Source organism: Chrysemys picta, chromosome 2 (genome assembly GCF_011386835.1).
Source record: "Chrysemys picta bellii isolate R12L10 chromosome 2, ASM1138683v2, whole genome shotgun sequence".
Lineage (NCBI taxonomy): Eukaryota > Metazoa > Chordata > Testudines > Emydidae > Chrysemys > Chrysemys picta.
The window spans coordinates 177,702,199-177,721,594 of NC_088792.1; the positions used below are offsets into that span (position 1 = coordinate 177,702,199).

A 19,396-nucleotide genomic window follows, 5' to 3' on the forward strand; every position below is an offset into this window, starting at 1 on the left:
GGCCAGATTTTGCCTCCCTTACTCATAATTAGTAGTATTTTATTCCCAGAGCCATCTCATTAAAGTTAAAGAGACTTCTCAGAGTAAATTACTATGCATTATGTACTTGATCCACTTTCATTAAGGTCAATGAAAAGACTTCCATTCACTTCAGTGGGAGTTGGATTGAGCTTTATGGAGAAGGCTGCCAGAATTTGGCTCTTAGCCTTTGCACATGCATAAACTAGAATGTGAATCTGTAAATGCAATTCAAGTGATTAGATCACTCACTTTGCATACAACATACTGCATGAAAGAAATACACCATCCTGGCCATGTAAATGTCCTCCTGTCCTACAGGAAAGGAAGTTCTTAATGTTGTTCCATGGCATCCACTCCAATGAACACGAAATCTCCTGAAGGATAGGAAGAATTTTAAAGGGCCAGGACACAAGATGTGAAAAATTTCAGTTTGGGTCAACAGATCTGGATTTGGGTCCTGATTCCAAAACACCTGGATCTAGGGTTTTATTTAAGACCACATGTAATACTGAAACATAGAACCAAAATAATCTTTGAAGTAAGGTAAGTCCATAAAATAGAACTGAGAGTGAATTTGTCCCCATTGTTTGATACTCGTGATGTTACTGAATGGTACCGGGGAAACTCAATCCAGAACAAGCTCTGTGCATTCTGTACATCAATAGTCAATTACAATTCAAGACTTTAGGGCTATACATCATGTCCACATGGGTTGAAGCTTGTTCAGTTAACAGATATGAGCATCACTTCATTTAATATTCTAAAGTGAAACTGTCTAAAACAGAGGACTAAAGATCTATTTAAAATAGAGCAGATCAACTATTTTATAAGTGTAACAAATTTCTTTCAAACAATTGAAAAATAGGGTATTCAATTCAGTACTGTACTAGCCATCAGATTAATTTTAAAAACTAAACTGTGGTAGTCTGCATTGCTGCCTGATTTTCATATGATTAGATCCCTGAATTTTTGAAAGTCAAATTTGATCAAATGCCTGTTGTTAACTTTGCATATATATATATAAATAATATTTTTTTTAGGGTAAAGTCAATGTCAAATATTTGCATTGGCAGAAAAGTGGGGGTTTCCCACCCCACCTTTTGAGAGTTATAAACTGCTGGTCTTATCTAGCCTATGACCTGATATCACAGTGACCCACATACCCGGAGACAGCTTGATCACAAGCACTAAAATACAAAATCATATAAAATGAAAACTGCAGTGCTTTGCAGATATGCAATGAATATTCTAAGTACCATCATGGATTTTTAGTAAAAGTTGTAATGTATACAAAACCCGTCCCATGAAGCAGCTTCTGGCACTACACTACATAGAACCAAACAATTTTCTATCGTGAATTACAACATTTAAGGAAAACAAGTTCTGCCAAACATTTAACTGATTTTGTTTATAATCCACTTCTCCAAATATCAAGCTTCCCTGAAAACACAACTTTAAATTTCTTATCAGGTTAGTTCAGCCATTTTTCCATCCAAGTTGAACTCAATGTACTTATTGCATTGGATATTTTGAGTGAGGGTCTATCTGCTCTCCATGGACATTAAAGAACTCTATCGCACTTTCCAAGAAGTAAAGCCCAATGTTATAAACCAAAGTTCCCCCCATGATAGAATATACCCCTATATTCACATCCTACACACTATTGTAATGATCTTTGTACAAGATATGCCTTGTAAAGTATCATTTGAAAAAACTCATAATTTTCTGGTCGGTATTGTGCTGGTAAAATGTGTGTCAACATTATATGTAAAGTTATAAGATCTCCCTGTATGATGCCCCGCCCAAGCAGAATTTAGCAAGCAAATCTATCTTAAACAAAGGATGAGTGCTTGCCTTAATTTGCACTTAAGCAGTAAACAGAGTCATCAAGCCGGGAGGGAAACAAAAAGATCAAAACCGCATGAGAAAAAGCCAACAGGGAGCATCCTTGCACGTCAACTCTTTGTCTTCGAGTTCCCAGCTGGAAATGTTTTTCAAGAGGGAGACTGAAACTATAAAAAGGAGGGATAAACATCCCAAGGCACCCCTCTCTATCTCCCTGTCCATTGCATTCACTGCACCTGAAGAGATAAAGGAAGAATTCACTGGACTCTGAGGGAGGGGTACGAACCTAAAGGGTTTGGTCAGTAAGACTGATGAAAGCATGTGGTGAGAAACTTTGCTTGAATCGGCTATTGTCTGTTAAGTTAAGTATTAGTAAATGTCTTATCTTTATTTTTCTTGTAACCATTTCTGATTTTTATACCTTAGTACTTGTACTCACTTAAAAGCTCTCTTTATTGAATACAAACCTGTTTTATCTAACACAGTGTGTTTAAATTGAAGTGTCTGGGTAACTATTTAGAGTGACAAGTTGTGAGCATATTATTCTCTTAAATAAATAAGACTTGATTCAATTTTTACTATCCAGAAGAGGGCTGTATGGTATAAGACATACATTTCTGGGGGGAAATCTAAGACTGGGGGGGTGTTGGGGTCACCCTGCAGCATAACCAAGGCTGATGAGAGCCAGAGCATAACCCAAGTGTGGCTTGCAGGCTGCAGTCACACACACACACACACACACACTCTCTCTCTCTCTCTCTCTCTCAGGGTGTGGCTTGCACGCTGCAAGGCTGTTTGTGTGGTCCAGGTGGGAGCTACTTCAGCAAGGCATTGTAAGGCACCCAGCGTTGCAGGCAGGGGGGCTGGGGAAGATAAATACACCCAAATAGAGTAATACAATTCATTTCAGGCAACTATTTCTTATAGGCTATTTTAATTGTGACACATCTGCTCATTAGTCTGGATTGTACTCTGGTACGTCACACTGCCTCTCCTCCTTTTTTTCCTTTTTGCATTGCTCTGGGCACCAGCTTGCTGCCTTTCACCCCAGAGGAGGCTGCATTTGAACAGGGCAATATGTATGCAAGTAGTAAAATATTTTGAGATCACCCAGGATGAGAAGAACTGTGTATATTTGAAATGTTATTACTAAATCCAGAATGTATTTGATGAAAAAGAGGAGCTCTGGGGAACAGGCTCCCCAGCAGCAGAGAAACTCAGAAGCAATGGCATGTTCACTCTAATAATGATGCCCCACTAACCCCTCAACTCCACCCTTATCCCATCAGCCCTGTTCCCCCCAGTGCCCTTTACCCCTTCAGGGTGGCTCCAGCCCAGTGGTGGGGAGCAGTAGCCAGGGCACCAGGCCAGCAGCAGAGCAGTCAGGGTTAGGTGAGGAGATGGAGTCAGCCACGTTCCAGAACTCTGAGGTGATGGGAAAGCTAGGCCACTCCCTGCAGCTCAAGGAGGAATTTGCAACACTCACTTCTGGTAACAACAGTATGGCGCCCTCATCCCACCCGCGGCCCCAGAGCAGTGCTTCCTATTAGGAGGACAGAGCATTGTGATGTATCATGCTTCAAATGGGCAGAGACAGAATGAATGTCTTGGCTCTGCCCTGCAGGAGGAAGGACACATGAACAGTAGGTGTGGGTGAAGAAAACAGAGGGAGAAAAGTGCCTGTGTGATAGGTACATTTCTACAGGGCTCCAACATTGTAACATTTAGCACTACATCACCTGTTTCCATGAGCACACACTAAAGTCTCCTTTATGCACTGCACAGCTGACTCCTTGAGAATGCAATTTAGGTTAAACCTAGTTGTTCCTTTTTACAGAAGGGCTGTGTGGCATTGTATGTATGATGTCTACAGTGCTAGAGGTGACTCTTGTAATATTAGTTCTTTTTTTAAAGTGGAGAGAGGTGGTTGATTTATTTTGTACCATCAGCTTAGTCACATTTGAGTCACCTGCATTATATCCACATGTGATTAGTTGGATTTTCATCTTGTCCTGCAATATTCCCTTTTTCTGTTGCATTCCCTACTGTAATCCTCTTTTACATCCTATAAGTGTACTTACATTAACTTTGGCTATCCACAAAAAGGTATCCAATTTAGACACCTTTGGTACTTGGCAGTACACATATTTGGGGTTTTTATGAACTCTTATGGAAAAATATGTGATAGACCATTGTTGAAGTCCCCACAAAAGTTCTCCCTGATAGTAAGGGTCACCTCAGATCTACAAATAAAGATATTTAGCTCCTATATAGCACTTTTCACCCATGGATCTCAAAATACTTCACAAGGGAAGGTTTTATCACTATCCCTTTTATAAATGGAGAAAAGGAAGCACAGAGAGAAGTAATTTGCTCAAGGTCACACAGCAGGTCAGATACCAAGAAAACAACCCAGGTCCTCTGAATCCTAGGTCAATGATCTGTCCATTAGACCACATTGCTTAGTTCACACTGTTTCACTTGCTGACTGCATTTATTCAAGTCGGGTGTGACAGAGACTGAGTCTCTGATATGGACCCGTGCTGACAGCATCAACAAGACCAAATTACAGAGAGACCAGAACTCAGGGTTTGATATTCGTTGAACCACCCAACTTTGAACATTTGGGCTTCTCTTCTGTCTTCTTTCCACCCACATCTACAAAATCGGAGGCTGACTTTTACTTTCTTACAGTGCTAGGATGATCATTTTGCTAGGGTGTGTAACATTTTAATCTAAAGCACTATATAAATTATTAGCCTTATAAAGAATCCATCACTTAGGCAGTCTTACCTGACTTGCTGTAGGTCGTTTCTTTGGATCCCAGTTTAGCATATCAGTCATAAGCTGTATTGCCTCATTGCTGGCATTTGGAATGAGAGTTTTGAGGTGCATAGAGATACATTGTGGGAAGCGGAAATTCATGGCAGATGCAAGCTGGTACCCTTCTGGCCAGTCACTCTGTTAAAAAGTGAAAACAAGATGTCGTTAACACACGACATCGTTTTGGATCAAATTAAAACAGAATTCTAGAACCTGCATGCTGAGGAGGGAGGTGCACAGCCCAAGTGGTGGAAGCTGGAATCCTTAATCTTGTGGAGAGAATCCATAATGCCTTGGCATACCTGCATCTCTTCAGTCTATTAAAAATTCTGCAGGTAAAGTTGTCTTCTTCTGCTTCCATTGCAACCCTATTACCCCAATGCCCCCTGAAATCCCTTCACCGGCTTCCTCTCATCTTCAGCATTAAGTTCAGGCTTCTCAGTTTTACCTTCCACCCCTGCTTACGTCTCTCTTCTGTTGATTAATCCTACATGTCCTCTGACTCCCATGTACCTTTCCTTTATACCACTGTTTGCTCCTGTCACGTTCTTTCATGTCATCCTCTGGTCTCATTTCCCGTGCACCAAGCATCATTCACCTCCTCCTTCAAACCTTCTTTCATGAAGTCTCCACACTGTTGCATCTCCACACCCCCTTCCATTTGAACTGTTGTGCTATGGTTAGTTGTGTCCAAATTGAACAGTATGCTCCTTGGGGTGGAGACTGTCTTTCTATGTGTTGTGTAAAGTGGCACACGCATTTAGCGTGTACTACAAATAATAACCTATGTAGTACTTTTGTAACTCATTGCAGAATCAAGCATTTACGATTGTTTTAAAAAGAACAAAACCTGATTTGTACCTGCAAAAAATAAAGGTTTGCATACCCGAATATTTGCCTGCTCAGATATTTACTTATGCAAGCAATTTCTGTGTGTGCAAAAATGCAAGTACATGTGCACATTTTTGTAAGCACTACTCAGCCAACATTTATCAAAACTTGGCCCTTAAATAGCATATGGTGCCTAAAATAATTGAAAGTAATTCTAACACCCTGCAGATTATGTACATTTTCTCTCCCTTTATGCTATTGCTAACAATATTTTACATGAAAACAGAAGCACTTTATCTTAACAGTTTATGTGTTCCATTGTTTCCTCACAATTCTCTAATTAAGACATCATAATAATTTCCAGAATACTAATTTGGCAATGTTACAATTAAAAAAATATTTTAATGCAAATATCCTTAAAGCCACAGGTGCAACCTCTCTTTTAAAAAAGGAAGTTTTCATTTATCTGGCTTTCATCATGATGTAGAGTAAGTGGATATAAAAATCACACATCATATAAAGGGTGTTAATACACAAAACAGGAATATTATTCTATACGTCAATAAGAACGAAAGTAAAATTTAGAAAGCATCAAATGTTTGCACAAGCAATTACTACAACAGCAATAGTTTATATGCACCCACTAAAAGCAAGATAGCACTCCATATGATTTATTCATTTTATTCTCATTAATGTATACTACTACAAATCTACAATAGGACGTACCTTCTTTGGAGTCCCTAATACTTGGCAAATTTTGAAGATTTCATCTACTTCGCTTGTCCCTGGGAAAAGAGGTCTCAGCGTGTACAGTTCAGCCATTATGCTACCAACAGCCCATATATCAATGGGAGAGCTATAAACAGAAGATCTCAACAAAACTTCAGGCGCACGGTACCTATAAGAAATAATGGGCCAAATTCAGAAGTGGTAGTACAAAGCGAGAGTAAGTTAAGGTCATACGTTTACTGCATAAATCACTTACCATCTGGTAGAAACATAATCTGTGTATGGTGGTTGAGATCTTAGTTCTCTAGCCAATCCAAAATCAGCTATTTTCACAAGCTCTGGACCCATACAGAGAAGGTTTTCAGGCTTCATATCCCGATGGAAAAAACCTGTGAGTATATACAGAAAAAGACAAATTATGCCATCACTTGTTCAGCAACCAGCTTTGATTTAGCCATACAAAATTCACTTTGGGATTCTCTGGAGACCATAAGCTTTTCTTTCATTCACACGCTTTCAACATACGTATGTTATATTATAAGGGAAGGAAACAGTTTTCCTATAATTTAATTGGATTTATTGGTAAATTAATAAGCACAAACTACCTGGTTTTAAATCTCTAAACTTAAAACGAAAACATGCAGCAGCTTTCAGGAAATAGCTGTTTCACTTTGTACTGTGATGGTTTGGCTATCAATGCAACCGTAGTTAATGGAAGTTTGTTTTGTTTAATAATTTTAAATAACTGAAACCAGTTTTAGAAACGGAGCACTTTTTTGTTTCTTCCTCTTATATATAAACAAGAGTCTCTGACATAATTCTTCAGTTAACATTTCTTGTAAGAGTTAGTTTTATTTATCACTCTGGGACCAGCTTCCAAACATTGGCTTCTAACAGGACATCCAAATTCTGATTTTAGATATTCATATCAGCAGTTACACATATAAAGGTCTGTTTCATGCACCTACATTCTAATTTGAGCACCCAAATACAGGATTTGCAAATTGTATTTAGGTATCTGTGTTTTAAAATTAGGTTGTGTATAGCATGGTTTCGTCCTCTACATGGTCTAATCATCCTTGCTGTTTAATTCAAATATGTTGTTACTTTCTACAAATCTATCTATCTATCTATTGACCCCACTAAGCAATACTGCAATTTAGTATTTACTGAATTTATTGGTTTTCTATGTTCAGCCAAGAAGATATGAGTACCATCATTATCAGGAGACGTTGGAGATAGACTGGCCATCTCCTTCGGATAGAAACTGATTCCATCACCAGAACTATACTAAGATGGATACCTGAAGGCAAGCGAAAATGAGGCCGCCCGAAAACAACGTGGCAAAGAGCTGTGGAAGCTGAGCTGAAAAACCTGGGACACAGCTGGGGAACCACTGAAAGACTTGCCAGAAACAGACAGGAGTGGAGGAGCTTCATCACTGTCCTAAACGCCAGAGGCATAATGCATACTAACTATGTACTGAAAATCTAAAATCACAAGGATTCAGCTCTAATTATGAAGGCAAAAGGTAATTTTGTAAATTTCATCATCTTTCTATGCCCATATATCTAAGATTAGAACAACATGTTAACATTTTATAGAAATGAGACTTTTTCACATGTTCTCTACATGTGACTCACTCATCTATTTTATGCGTATAAATAGAAAGTTTGATGACCAGAGAATAATCTATGGTCATAAATCAAAAAGACTAAAACAATACTTTAGGGATCACTTACAACGTTAGTAAGCATAGGAGAGGTTCTTTTTAGTGAAGTACTATATCTAAGAGTCTTATTATGCTTGTGTACAAAAGCTAAGCCAGAGATGACTTGGAATACTATTTTCTTTATTTCATTATCAGTGAACATCTTATTTTCTCTGGCACATTGAAGAGAAAGTGATGAAGGGAGGAAAAAAGTATAAAGATAAAATGAACAGGAAAGTAGGATGATACTTTTTAATATAAAGGGACTTGATACTAGTATATCAGAATGCAGTTTAAAAGATGCTTTGCAGAATAAATTAAGTGCAATATTTTGCTAAATTTGTGTAAGTTCTGAAAGATGCAGTGCACCCACAACTTCTTCAGTGAGCTGCGGCTGCTCATACCTGCTACATTTCATGCAATAGACATGTTCAGTTTGTATTTTAGTGAACAAATTATTTCAACATTTTTGTAGATATTGCACTACTTTATTTTGATATCTTAAAAGATAAATGAAACTGCAATCTGCAAAGTATCAATTGTCCCCAAATATACCCTCTTGAGAAAAATAAGAAATACACTGTATAGCACAACATGCAATTTTCTTCAGCATCAAAATCATCTTTGATCTAGGGCTGAAACGTACTAAACAGTCTCTAAATAAAAAGCAACAGAGGGTCCTATGGCACCTTAAGACTAACAGGAAATATTGGAGTCTCTAAATAATAATTATTGATGCTTTCAGAAAAGAGAGCCTCTGATTACAGAACCACCAAATATATTTTAAAAATCCAGACGGCTTTCTTAAGATAGCACATTTTTGAGACTACATATGGCAGCCACATACTTTCTATAATACTATAACTTGATCTGTTTAACCTATAACCCCAGCCATAAAGTTTTTTCTACGATTACTGTGTATTATCTTTCTCAAAAGAGGGCTGCAGTTAAATTCTACAAAGAAACCTACCGTGCTTATGGATAAAAGCTAACCCTTGTAATATTTGATACATAATGTTTCTGATGACTGACTCGGGGAACAACTTGTTTCTGCAAAGAAACAAATTTAGATAAAATATTTAACGATTTCAAGCAATTTTTATAGAGATTTTTTTTCCTGTAATGAACAGCATTTTACACAATATACTATGATGCAACTGAACATCAAGGGCGAAAGAACAAAGCAAAATGTTTATATTAACAATCAAGGGCTTAATATGGAGTTCCATATTCAAGTAAAACTCTCTCTGATTGCAAAGGGTATTTTGTCTGCAAAAGGATGGAAAGATCAAGTTCCAAGTCTGTATATAAACATGTTGGTCTTCTCTCTCTTTCTCTCCTGCGTACCTACAACCACTCCCCACTGCCCCCACCCTCTGCAAGCCAAACCGAACAATATAGACAGTTGGTGAAATATTAGTCTAGTGGTGGGCAACCTGCAGGCCGCACGTGGCCTGTCAGGGTAATCCGCTGGCGGGCCGCAAGACAGTGTTTACATTGACCATCCACAGGCACGGCCGCCCGCAGCTCCCAGTGGCCACGGTTTGCTGTTCCCAGCCAATGGGGGCTGCGGAAAGCAGCAGCAGCCAGCGAGTCCCTGCAGCCCGCGCCACTTCCCGCAGCTCCCATTGGCCGGGATGGGCGAACTGCAGCCACTAAGAACTGCGGGCGGCTGTGCCTGCGGATGGTCAATGTAAATAAACTGTCTCACGGCCTGCCAGCAGATTACCCTGATGGGCTACAGGTTGCCTACATTTCGTCCTTCATACATTAAAGGGCTTAAGAAAATTACTTTCACAAATTCCTGCATGGCTATTATACACCCAAGGCATATGATTATATCAGAATTCTTATCTGGTTCTGTTATTCCAGCTATACTAGAAGCTGAACAATTCATAATTCTGTCCTCAGATACATAGACATAACTTCCGTTGACCTCAGCTTTTATTAATTTGAATCTACTAAGTATGGAATGGGTCTTAAAACAGAAATTTTAACACATTGCTCAAGATATCAATAGAACTCATGAAAAAAATTGCAAACACCAGATTCTACTGCACGTTTTACAAATGAAACATACCTGTCCTTCATTAACTGATAGAGATTTTCCTTCATATACTCAAACACAAAATAAAGATGGTCATTTTCTCTGATAACTTCTTTCAGTTTTATCACATTAGCGTGATTCAGCTTCTTAAGAGACTGCAATACAGCAACATGTGTATTCAACTTATGACAGTAATTTTGGTCATCCAACAGAGCTAAAATAGTGCAATGCCTAAAGTTTTGTTAATTCTACATTAGAAATAGTTCTTGGTAGGGTGACCAGATGTCCCGATTTTATAGGGACAGTCCCAATTTTTGGGTCTTTTTCTTATATAGGCTCCTATTACCCCCCACGCCCATCCCAATTTTTCACACGTGCTGTTTGGTCACCCTAGTTCTTGGACAAATGCAGTGTATCTTGTCTATTTTTCTGTACTTCTTCTATTTGCATTCCTCCACATCAGTGTTACGTTTATGAAAAAATAAACCTTCAGGGCCAAATTTTCAAAGAGTATCAAGTTTGTGCAAGTGAAACTATTTTCATGCAAAAATCCAATATTTTTCAACCAGGTACTCGTTTATCTATAATTTGCATGTAAAAAAGACAATGCCAATCAACAGAAAACTTACAGTAAATGGATATTTTAAGGTTGCTATCAAAATCAAGAGCACAACCCAAATTCATTTGCATGCACGATAAATGAATATGACTTGGATGAAAACAGTAATGGAGGAGCCTTCCATATCGTATAAATATCACAAATCACAAGATACAGATTTTTTTCAGCTCCACCATTAATCAGTTCACTACACTGCTTCATATAGTGTTTAATTTAAAATGTTATGTTACACTGTTGGATGTAAAAACTTCAAAACCAAAACGTCAGGTAGGAGAATAAACTTTCCCTCTAGCTCCTTAATAATCTGGTTTTATATTTAGGACTAACCAAGGTATAAATTTAAACAAGAAGGTAAAGACACAGCATTCAGTATACATTAAAAAACATTATGCTCTCAGTTTTACCTTGACTTCTCTCAAATTCATACATTCATCCCAAGAATAGAACTTTCTTTTCATCCTGAAATAAAATCCAGAAAATACAGTTTATTCTAAATGAATAATACATACAAAATATTCTTAGAACCAAGAAAGATCAGGAATGTGTCACTTTTCAGCACCATAACAATCAAATTCTATTTTCAATATGTTTCAAACATACTTTAGTAAAATTATTAAATCTAGTTGAATTGCATTGTTTTTAAGTTTGCCACAATTAAATGTAATGTATATTTAACCACTACACAGAGTTTTCAAACGGTAGCTAGCCACATAGACCAAGGTATCCCCAGGAGTTCTATAAATATCAGCAAGCATTTTACCCCACCTATGTAATTTGACCTATATTCTTAACTCTGGGAGTCAGCATGACCCAGTGGATAAGACATGGGCCTGGGAATTTGAAGTAGGGGAGGTCACTCAGGCCTTGGCTACAGTTGAGCATTCCAGCGCAATAAAGCCTCCCCCAGCGCTGTAACTCACTCCCCGTCCACACTGGCAGAGCACTTACAGCGCTGTATCTCCGTGGCTACAGCACTGCAGGTACTCCACCTCCCCGAGAGGAATAACAGCTGCTGCGGAGTGGCTGAGGCCTTGGCTACACTGGCGCTGTACAGCGCTGCAACTTGCTGCGCTCTGGGGTGTGAAAACGCATCCCCCCCCCCGAGCACAGCGAGTGCAGCGCTGTAAAGCGCCAGTGTAATCAGCGCCTGCAGCGCTGCACGCTCGCTCGCAGCACTGCAAGCTATTCCCCTCGGAGACTACACTTGCGCTTCACAGCGCTGCCGTGGCAGCGCTGCGAATCCCCAAGCGTAGCCAAGGCCTGAGACACTGGTGCTCCAATGTAAACAGGGAGTAACTGAGTGATTGACCTCCAGAAACTCCCCATAATCCTTTTAAGTGAAGGTTCCTCTCCTTGTTTTGTTGTGATGCCTCTCTTCCTTTTGTTGTGAACTCTGAGGCCATACCCTCAGGGTATGCTTACACTGTAAGTGAAAGTGCTATTGTAGACATACCCACGCTAGCGACAATCTAGCTAGCGTAGATAACAATAGTGGTGCGCAGACATGGTGATACTGACTTCAGCATGGGCTAGCTGCCTGAGTACAAGCCTGCTGGGGTCTGGGAGCCTGACTACATACTCAGGTTGCTGAAAGTTATGTACAGACTAGAATCCAAACATCAGGCTTCATTTTGCTCTTCCCGAAGTCAAACGCTCACTAACTTATTCATAGATTCTAAGGCCAGAAGGGATCATTGCAATCATCTAGTTTGATCCCCTTTAACACAGGCTATAGAACTTCCCCAAAATAATTCCTGGGACAGATCTTTTAGAAACACATCTAAAATTTTGATTTAAAAATTGCCAGTGATGGAGAGTCCACCACAACCCTAGGTAAACTGATCCAATGGTTAATTACTCTCACTGTTAAAAATGTATGCCTTACTTCCAGTCTGAATTTGTCTAGCTTCAACTTCCAAACATTGGATTGTGTTATACCTTCTTTTGTTAGGCTGCAGAGGGTCTATTACTAAATATTTGTTCCCCATGTAGGTTCTTATAGACTGTAATCAAGTCACTCAATCTTCTCTTTGTTAAGCTAAATAGACAGATTTAAAGAGCTCAATCACTATGACATGTTTTCTAATCCTTTAATCATTTTCATGGCTCTTCTTTGAGCCCACTCCAAATTGCAGACACCAGAAATGGAAACAGTATTCCAGCAGCGGGCACACCAGTGCCAAATACAGAGGTAAAATAACCTTCCTACTCCTACTCAAGATTCCCCTGTTTATGCATCTAAGGATCACATTAGCTCTTTTGGACACAGTAGCACACCAGGAACTCATGTTCAGCTGATTATCCACCACATCCCCCAATTTTTTTTTTCCCCACAGACACTGCTTCCTAGGAGAGAGTCTCCCATCCTATTGGTACAGCCTGCATTCTTTGTTCTTAGATGTATACCTTTACATTTAGCTATATCAAAATGCATATTGTTTGCTTGTGTCCAGTTACCAAGCCTTTGAAAACAAAGCCAAATTCCAAGGGCGGGAGGGAAGAGAGTTGTAACTCTACAGTATGAGGGTTGAATTAAAGCAGGTTGGGGAAGACACCTGCTCACAATGTGTTTCTTCCTTTAGAAACAGAATTGCTTTAGTGTTCATCTTTAACCTGTCAGAAGATCCAAGAAAACCTTAAAGTTACATTTATTATTTAGATTCCCTGATGACCAGCAGCTATGTTAGAGTGGATTGTGTGGCAAAGCAAACAGGCAGGAATATATTGCTTACAGTAATCTACTACAGCATCTAATGAGACATGAAATGCATCTGTTCTACCATTTCTAAAGTACAAGTAGTGAAAGCAAAATTAAATTTAATGGAGTCAGACCTCATTCTTGCACAACAAATTTAAACCCTTAGGAACAAAGAGACTTCTTGTTCTATAATGGACCAGAGTAAGGTAATTTCTTTTTAATGTGTATATGGGCAAAGTAGTAATCAATCAGGACACAAGTGTTGCAACAGGGTCTGGGGTATTCCTCTGCAGCTGAAACCCATGGAGGAGCCATGCTAGGGCAAAGCCTAGGGTCAGTGGGAATAGTAACTGTTCTCATATGCTCCCTGGACTAAATGCCCTACATCTTGCACAGATTGGTAAATCATAGAAGTTAGAAACCGAACTCCCCTCCCCGACAGGAATAATTTGCCCCAAAAGCTCTATATGGGATCATGTCTGGGTCACAAAAAGGTTGCTTTTGTAGACCTATTTTATGCCCTTCTGCACAAAACCGAACAGATATGATGAGGTTCAGGTCCTAAGAATTTAAGGGTGCCCAGGCCCTAATGGTTTTAAGAAGAGATTTAAAACCGGTCACCTTGCTTATTTACTTACTTAACTAGGTACTTATACATTGCTCATCATTACAGTAACTTACTTACAAATGCTAAAGCATGCATGTAAGGATCTTTCTCTCCTTCTGCCAGTTAAGAGGTAATATATCTGTTTTTATAGTAGTTAACATATTTATTGCTGGAAGACCATGTGTAAGCAGCATATTTTCCATTTGAATCTGGAGGCTTGTGGCTATTCCAATCTCTTCTGGCCACCGAGTTCCACAGTGACAGGTCAGCTGTCAAGAAAGTTCTTTCACCCACACTTCTCTCAAGTCCCACTCTTGAAGTAAACAGTTCAGCTTTTCCCAGAGGAACATAGCTATCATGGGAATTCAATATGTAAACTTGAGAAGAATTTGGTGGGCACTTTAAAGTATCTCAGCGTACCAAAAAGCATATTGCAGTCACCCTTAAATTTCTGATATACACCATATGCAAGAAATTAGTTACTACAATATTCAGGGCATTATGGTATAACTAACAAGTATAACCACTGATCCAGCAGCTTTTTCCTAAATTAGCAACTGTAGGCCAAATTCTGCCCTTTGACTTCTATTGGGTGAAAAAAATCACACTTATATTACTTTCTTCTAAAGTTACTCCAGGAGAAAAAACACCGATGATTGATTTTTAAATCACATTCTGGTTTTGTTCAGAAGCCATATCCTTGGCTGGTGTAACTCAATTGACTTCCATGGAACCACAATGTTTTACACCAGTTGAGAATGTGGTTTGAGGTCATCAAATCAGACATCTAAAAGAACACACAATTTTGTTTTTTAAGATCTTAGTTTACTTGAAAAAATTATCTTAATTATTTTCTTGCGCATAAATAGCATAGTATAAAGGAGTTACAATCTTAACTATTTAAGAGTACACTTACTTAATATCACATACCTTTTGATAGCCACAAGCTCGCCTGACTCATTGCTCTTTCCCATGAGTACACTGCCATAGGTGCCATCGCCAAGTTGTTTCATGGTTGTGTAACGGTTCATTTTGTAAGACCTGGATTGCTGAAAGCCTTGAAAACTTTAAATGTCTCCTTTTATTAGAGGATTTCTACATCCAATTTTTTTAAAACAAATTTTTGTTTTTCCAGAATGATGATGTTATATCAGTGGATTGTTTGCCATAATTTATTAAGACATTTGGGTCTTCTTCCTCAGGATTATAACCACTTTGAGATCCAGAAATAAAGTAACAAGGAAGGGAATAATGCAGCCATTCTTACATACATCCTTCACAAAAAAAAGGGGAAAAAAGGTGAATTTTAACATTAATGTATTCTAGGAAAAATACAATGCTCATATCTAACATGAATAAAGAATCTCATATTAATGTTTCCGCTGTATAATGGAACATGTCAGAATGGCCAGGTATTTATATGGAATAAAGATGCAGATCTAAACTGAATATGTTCTACAAGCATCAGGCAACTTGCTACATCCATGTCATTTTTCCTGTAAAATGTGAGAATTCTCTCCATATCACTGAGAGCACCAGGAGCTAACAATCCAGCATTAACAGGACATCCCAGTGTAGGTGTATTCTGGTGTTTAGGAGACATGCCCAACCCTGCAGCTGACTAGTACATACTCCTGTCGGCATGATGTGCTTGCTTGAAACACAGCCTCCTTATAAAAGCAGCAACATGTCCACCATTCAGTGGTGCCTCTGTCATCAGTGAGGAATTGTGCACTGGCTGTCATGATACCAGTAGCAGATGACCCACTCTGCTTATTCCCTGTGCATTGGCCCTCCACCAGTTTGGCCACAAAGAGTATAAAGTCATCATTTTGCCCCTCATTGAAATGCAGCCACCTCTATGGTGAAATGAAACAATTGTTTAATAATGCACAGCAATACTACTCAGCAGATTTGGAAGTAAATTATTGTGGGAATTTTAAATAAGCAAAAAAAATTAAAGACACGCAATCTTCAACCTGCTGCCTTATAATGCCATCTAAAGTATGCAATTTTAGGCCCCAATCCTGCAAACCCTTACACTTATTCTTATTAACTTCAATGGGCCTACTCATGGTAGACTCGTCTTATTGCTTAGTTTTACTTATCCTTTAAAAATAGCTATTTAAAAAAAAAAACCTCTCAAAGATTTATTTTAGAAAGCCATTTGAAGGCATCGTTGTTTGCACTTTAAATGACAGCATGAAAAGCATCAGAAACTATATAAAATATATATGCGTATTAATATATAAAAAATATAGAATGGGATTAATTTTAATAGGATTTGGTGTCCAAGTCACTTAGTCAGCTTTGAAAAATCTCATACACAAGTCTATATACTGTTAAATGATCCTGATAAGCCAGTTTTGTGTGTGTGTGTATTTTTATATATATATATATATATATATATAATATAAAAATATATATATAAAAATACACACACATCCCAGGTCTCCCACATCCCAGGTGAGTGGCTTAACTACCAAGATATTTACTGTTCTGGGATGGGTCTTTCTGTATCTCTCCTGTGGAAGCTGTTTCACTTGGTATACATAATTACGTAGTCATTGCAGCAGAGACTGAAACTTTAGTTCACGCCAACCCCTCCCAGGTAAGCCTAGGTGCTGACTTCTCCTCTGCCCGGTGGGCGCGCAACCCCTTCCCTCCCCCTTTCACCCCTTTTCCCCCAAGTTCCTGCCCTGCCTCTTCTCCGCCTCCTCCCCTGAGCGCGCCGCATCCCCGCTCCTCCCCCTTTCTCCCAGAAAGTCCTAAGCACAGCCAAACAGCTGTTAGGCAGTGGGGGACGGGAAGTGCTGGGAGGGAGGGGGAGAAGCGGGAACGTGGCACGCTGGGAAGGGGGGAAGGAGGCGAGAAGGGGGGAGCTTGGCTGCCGGTGGTTGCGGAGCACCCACTAATTTTTCTCCGTGGGGGCTCTGGGCTGGAGTTGGTGCCTATGCAGGTAAGTGTCCTAGACACGGGGCCTGAGAGTCATTCCCACTCTCTCTCTGGCCCACTGACAGTTCAAGTATTTTATACCAAGCCTGGAAAAAAACAAAACATTTTGTTTCAACATTTTCATTTTCCCCCACCTTTTTGTTTCAATCTAAACAATTTGCTAAAATCTATATGAATTCATGAAATGTCGCAGTTGTCCTGAGTCTGCATTTTTTAGCTAAAAATGGTTTAAATGAAAAATTTCACTCAGCTGTTTATGGTCCATCTCTTTCCAAATAAAGTTTCTTCTCCCTTGTAGCCGAGTCAAGGATGGGAAAATAAACCCCCAATTTCAATTTGGCTCTGTGCAGGCACAAAGTTCTGTTTCCTAACTAAGACCCAAACAGTTTCACTATTTTCTCTGCGTTGTCAGATAAGGCCCAAATCCTGCAAACTCATACACATGAGAATACTGGGACTCTTGCAGGAGGATTGTTACTTACATGCATATATGTTTGTAGGACTGGGCCTTTTCTGACAAGGAAGGGAAAACGGTGAAACTGACTATACACAAATTGCAGTCATATGTCAAAAGTAAACAAATTACAAGACAAATATTTTTCCCTAATATCTGTCTGTTTTGGTAATCTTAGCTAGGTAAAAAACAATTCAAATAAAACGTTTTGGTTTTGTTTTAAAGTTGACTGTCCTGTTTACCATGAGGATACTCCTACTGGCACACCGTCATTCATTCATTCTGCCCACACTGCCAGATGCATGAAGCTGAAGTCAAATGATGCCAATCATCCCATCCCTTTCATATTCAGATGTAATAATGCCACTTCAGCCATTACTGTGCTATGGAATATAAACTGCATTTTTAATATGTGAACAAATTATTTTAATTTTGAAGTCTGCCTTATGCACAGTACACTTATCAAATACAGATTATCTAGGATTTGATCCTACAAAATGCTGAGCACTCTTACCCCTAAACTGACATCAGAATAAGGTTGGGTGAGGGTGCTCAGCACATCAAAGTATCAAGCCCCAACTGCATACAAAACTGTTGCTCTTATTGGATGTGCACAATTAATTTAGAACTGCAATAAAAATGGTATATTGATTTACATAATGACCACAACATTCCAGTACAGACATTTGTATACATCGATTCATATTTCACATAATATATACCCAACTGATGTGCCCTCTATTAAGCTTTCCTTTCTGCAAAGGGAAAACAGAGACACAAGTAATCCCTATTTATTACTTAAATTGATCTCCAACATTTTAAATTATTGTTACTAAGTCAGATGTGTACTAAACAAAAATAATGCTATACATGCTAAACTAGCAGAATTAATTCTTTGCCCTATGCACATGTCTATCTTTGCAAGTTTAAAGCCCAATCCTGCCTTCCCTATGGAACCAAAACAAGAGATTGGGGAGTATAAGAAATGCAGGATCAGACCGTTGGTAGCAACAGAGATTTCTGTCCTGACCCCTTTGAAGTCAATGGGAGTTTTGCTGTTAGCGGAGCAGAATAAGGCCCATACATTCTTCTGCACAACCTAATGTCAAGAATCTTACACCACTCTGTGAAATAAATATGCCACCACATTCGGGAGCATCAACTGTGATTACTTAGTTGAAAGAAGAAAGCCTATTGTAAACAACAGATTGTTTCTTATTCATTGTGACACACTGCCAATAATCCCTTAATCTTATGTGAAGAAAGGATTAAAACAGAGGACAAATGGAGGACAAACTGCAATAGCTTGGAAGACCCTAGTAGTTTGTCTCCACTTGCAGAATCTGAGCAATTTTGAAAGTATATTTTCCTATTTGTAGCATTACCATCTTATTATTTTATTTCAGCAATAGTAACAGTCAGTAATGCCATCATCATTGATTTTAAAATGTCTATTTGTAATTTTAAAATATATAATGGGTAAACAGCAAAGCACCAAAGTCCCTGAAGCACATTTATAATGCATTCCAAGGAACAGATTCAACATTGCATGCAAGAAAAGACAAGCTACCCAAACCTTAAAATATAGTAAATTACAAACAAACTAGAAAATACAATCCACTCAGGAGCCTCCATGCAGATAAATAAAACACTTAGAGCCCAATTTTGCCAGCCCTATTTACACTGATTATTGAAATCAATGGCACTATTCATAGAGCAAGGCACTACCCAAGATGAGTAAAGCTGGTAGGATTAGGCCCTAAATGATCCTTTTCTGTTAAAAATGCTTTATTAATAAAATAGTAGCAATACTTTTAAAAACAAATTTTAAAAAACAGACTATGTCCCTTAAAAACATCTGAATATTTAGTATACAGTACGATTAAAACAGATAGTAACCAAGTTCTAAGATGTGTGGATACATTTATTGAGCCAGATTGTGAACCCCTTATTCAAACTGTTGAATCACATAAGGGAAGAGCATAGAGCATTTAGGACTCAATTCTGACAGCCTTAATCATCTATTGGAGTACTCATGAGAGTAACTCCTTACCAA

General features: G+C 38.8%; 1 protein-coding gene across 14 annotated transcripts in view; it reads right to left on the reverse strand.

Moving 5' to 3' along the window:
- Window positions 1-19,396, reverse strand: part of MAK (male germ cell associated kinase) — a 49,028-nt gene that overhangs the window by 28,188 nt on the left and 1,444 nt on the right. For 7 of the 14 annotated variants that reach the window (XR_010598750.1, XM_065584964.1, XM_065584965.1 and 4 more), the window contains exons 2-8: window positions 14,862-15,205; window positions 11,031-11,085; window positions 10,041-10,162; window positions 8,931-9,010; window positions 6,506-6,638; window positions 6,247-6,418; window positions 4,660-4,827 (exon numbers count right to left, since the gene is read on the reverse strand). Coding sequence is in view for 13 of the 14 variants with exons in the window: in XM_065584964.1 (XP_065441036.1) it covers window positions 4,660-4,827; window positions 6,247-6,418; window positions 6,506-6,638; window positions 8,931-9,010; window positions 10,041-10,162; window positions 11,031-11,085; window positions 14,862-14,962 (831 nt within the window). In the remaining variant the exon portion in view is untranslated. Of the gene's footprint in view, window positions 1-4,659; window positions 4,828-6,246; window positions 6,419-6,505; window positions 6,639-8,930; window positions 9,011-10,040; window positions 10,163-11,030; window positions 11,086-14,861; window positions 15,206-17,582; window positions 17,724-19,396 lie in introns of those variants that run through there. The other 7 variants (XM_065584966.1, XM_005305181.5, XM_065584969.1 and 4 more) reach the window with 4 other exon arrangements.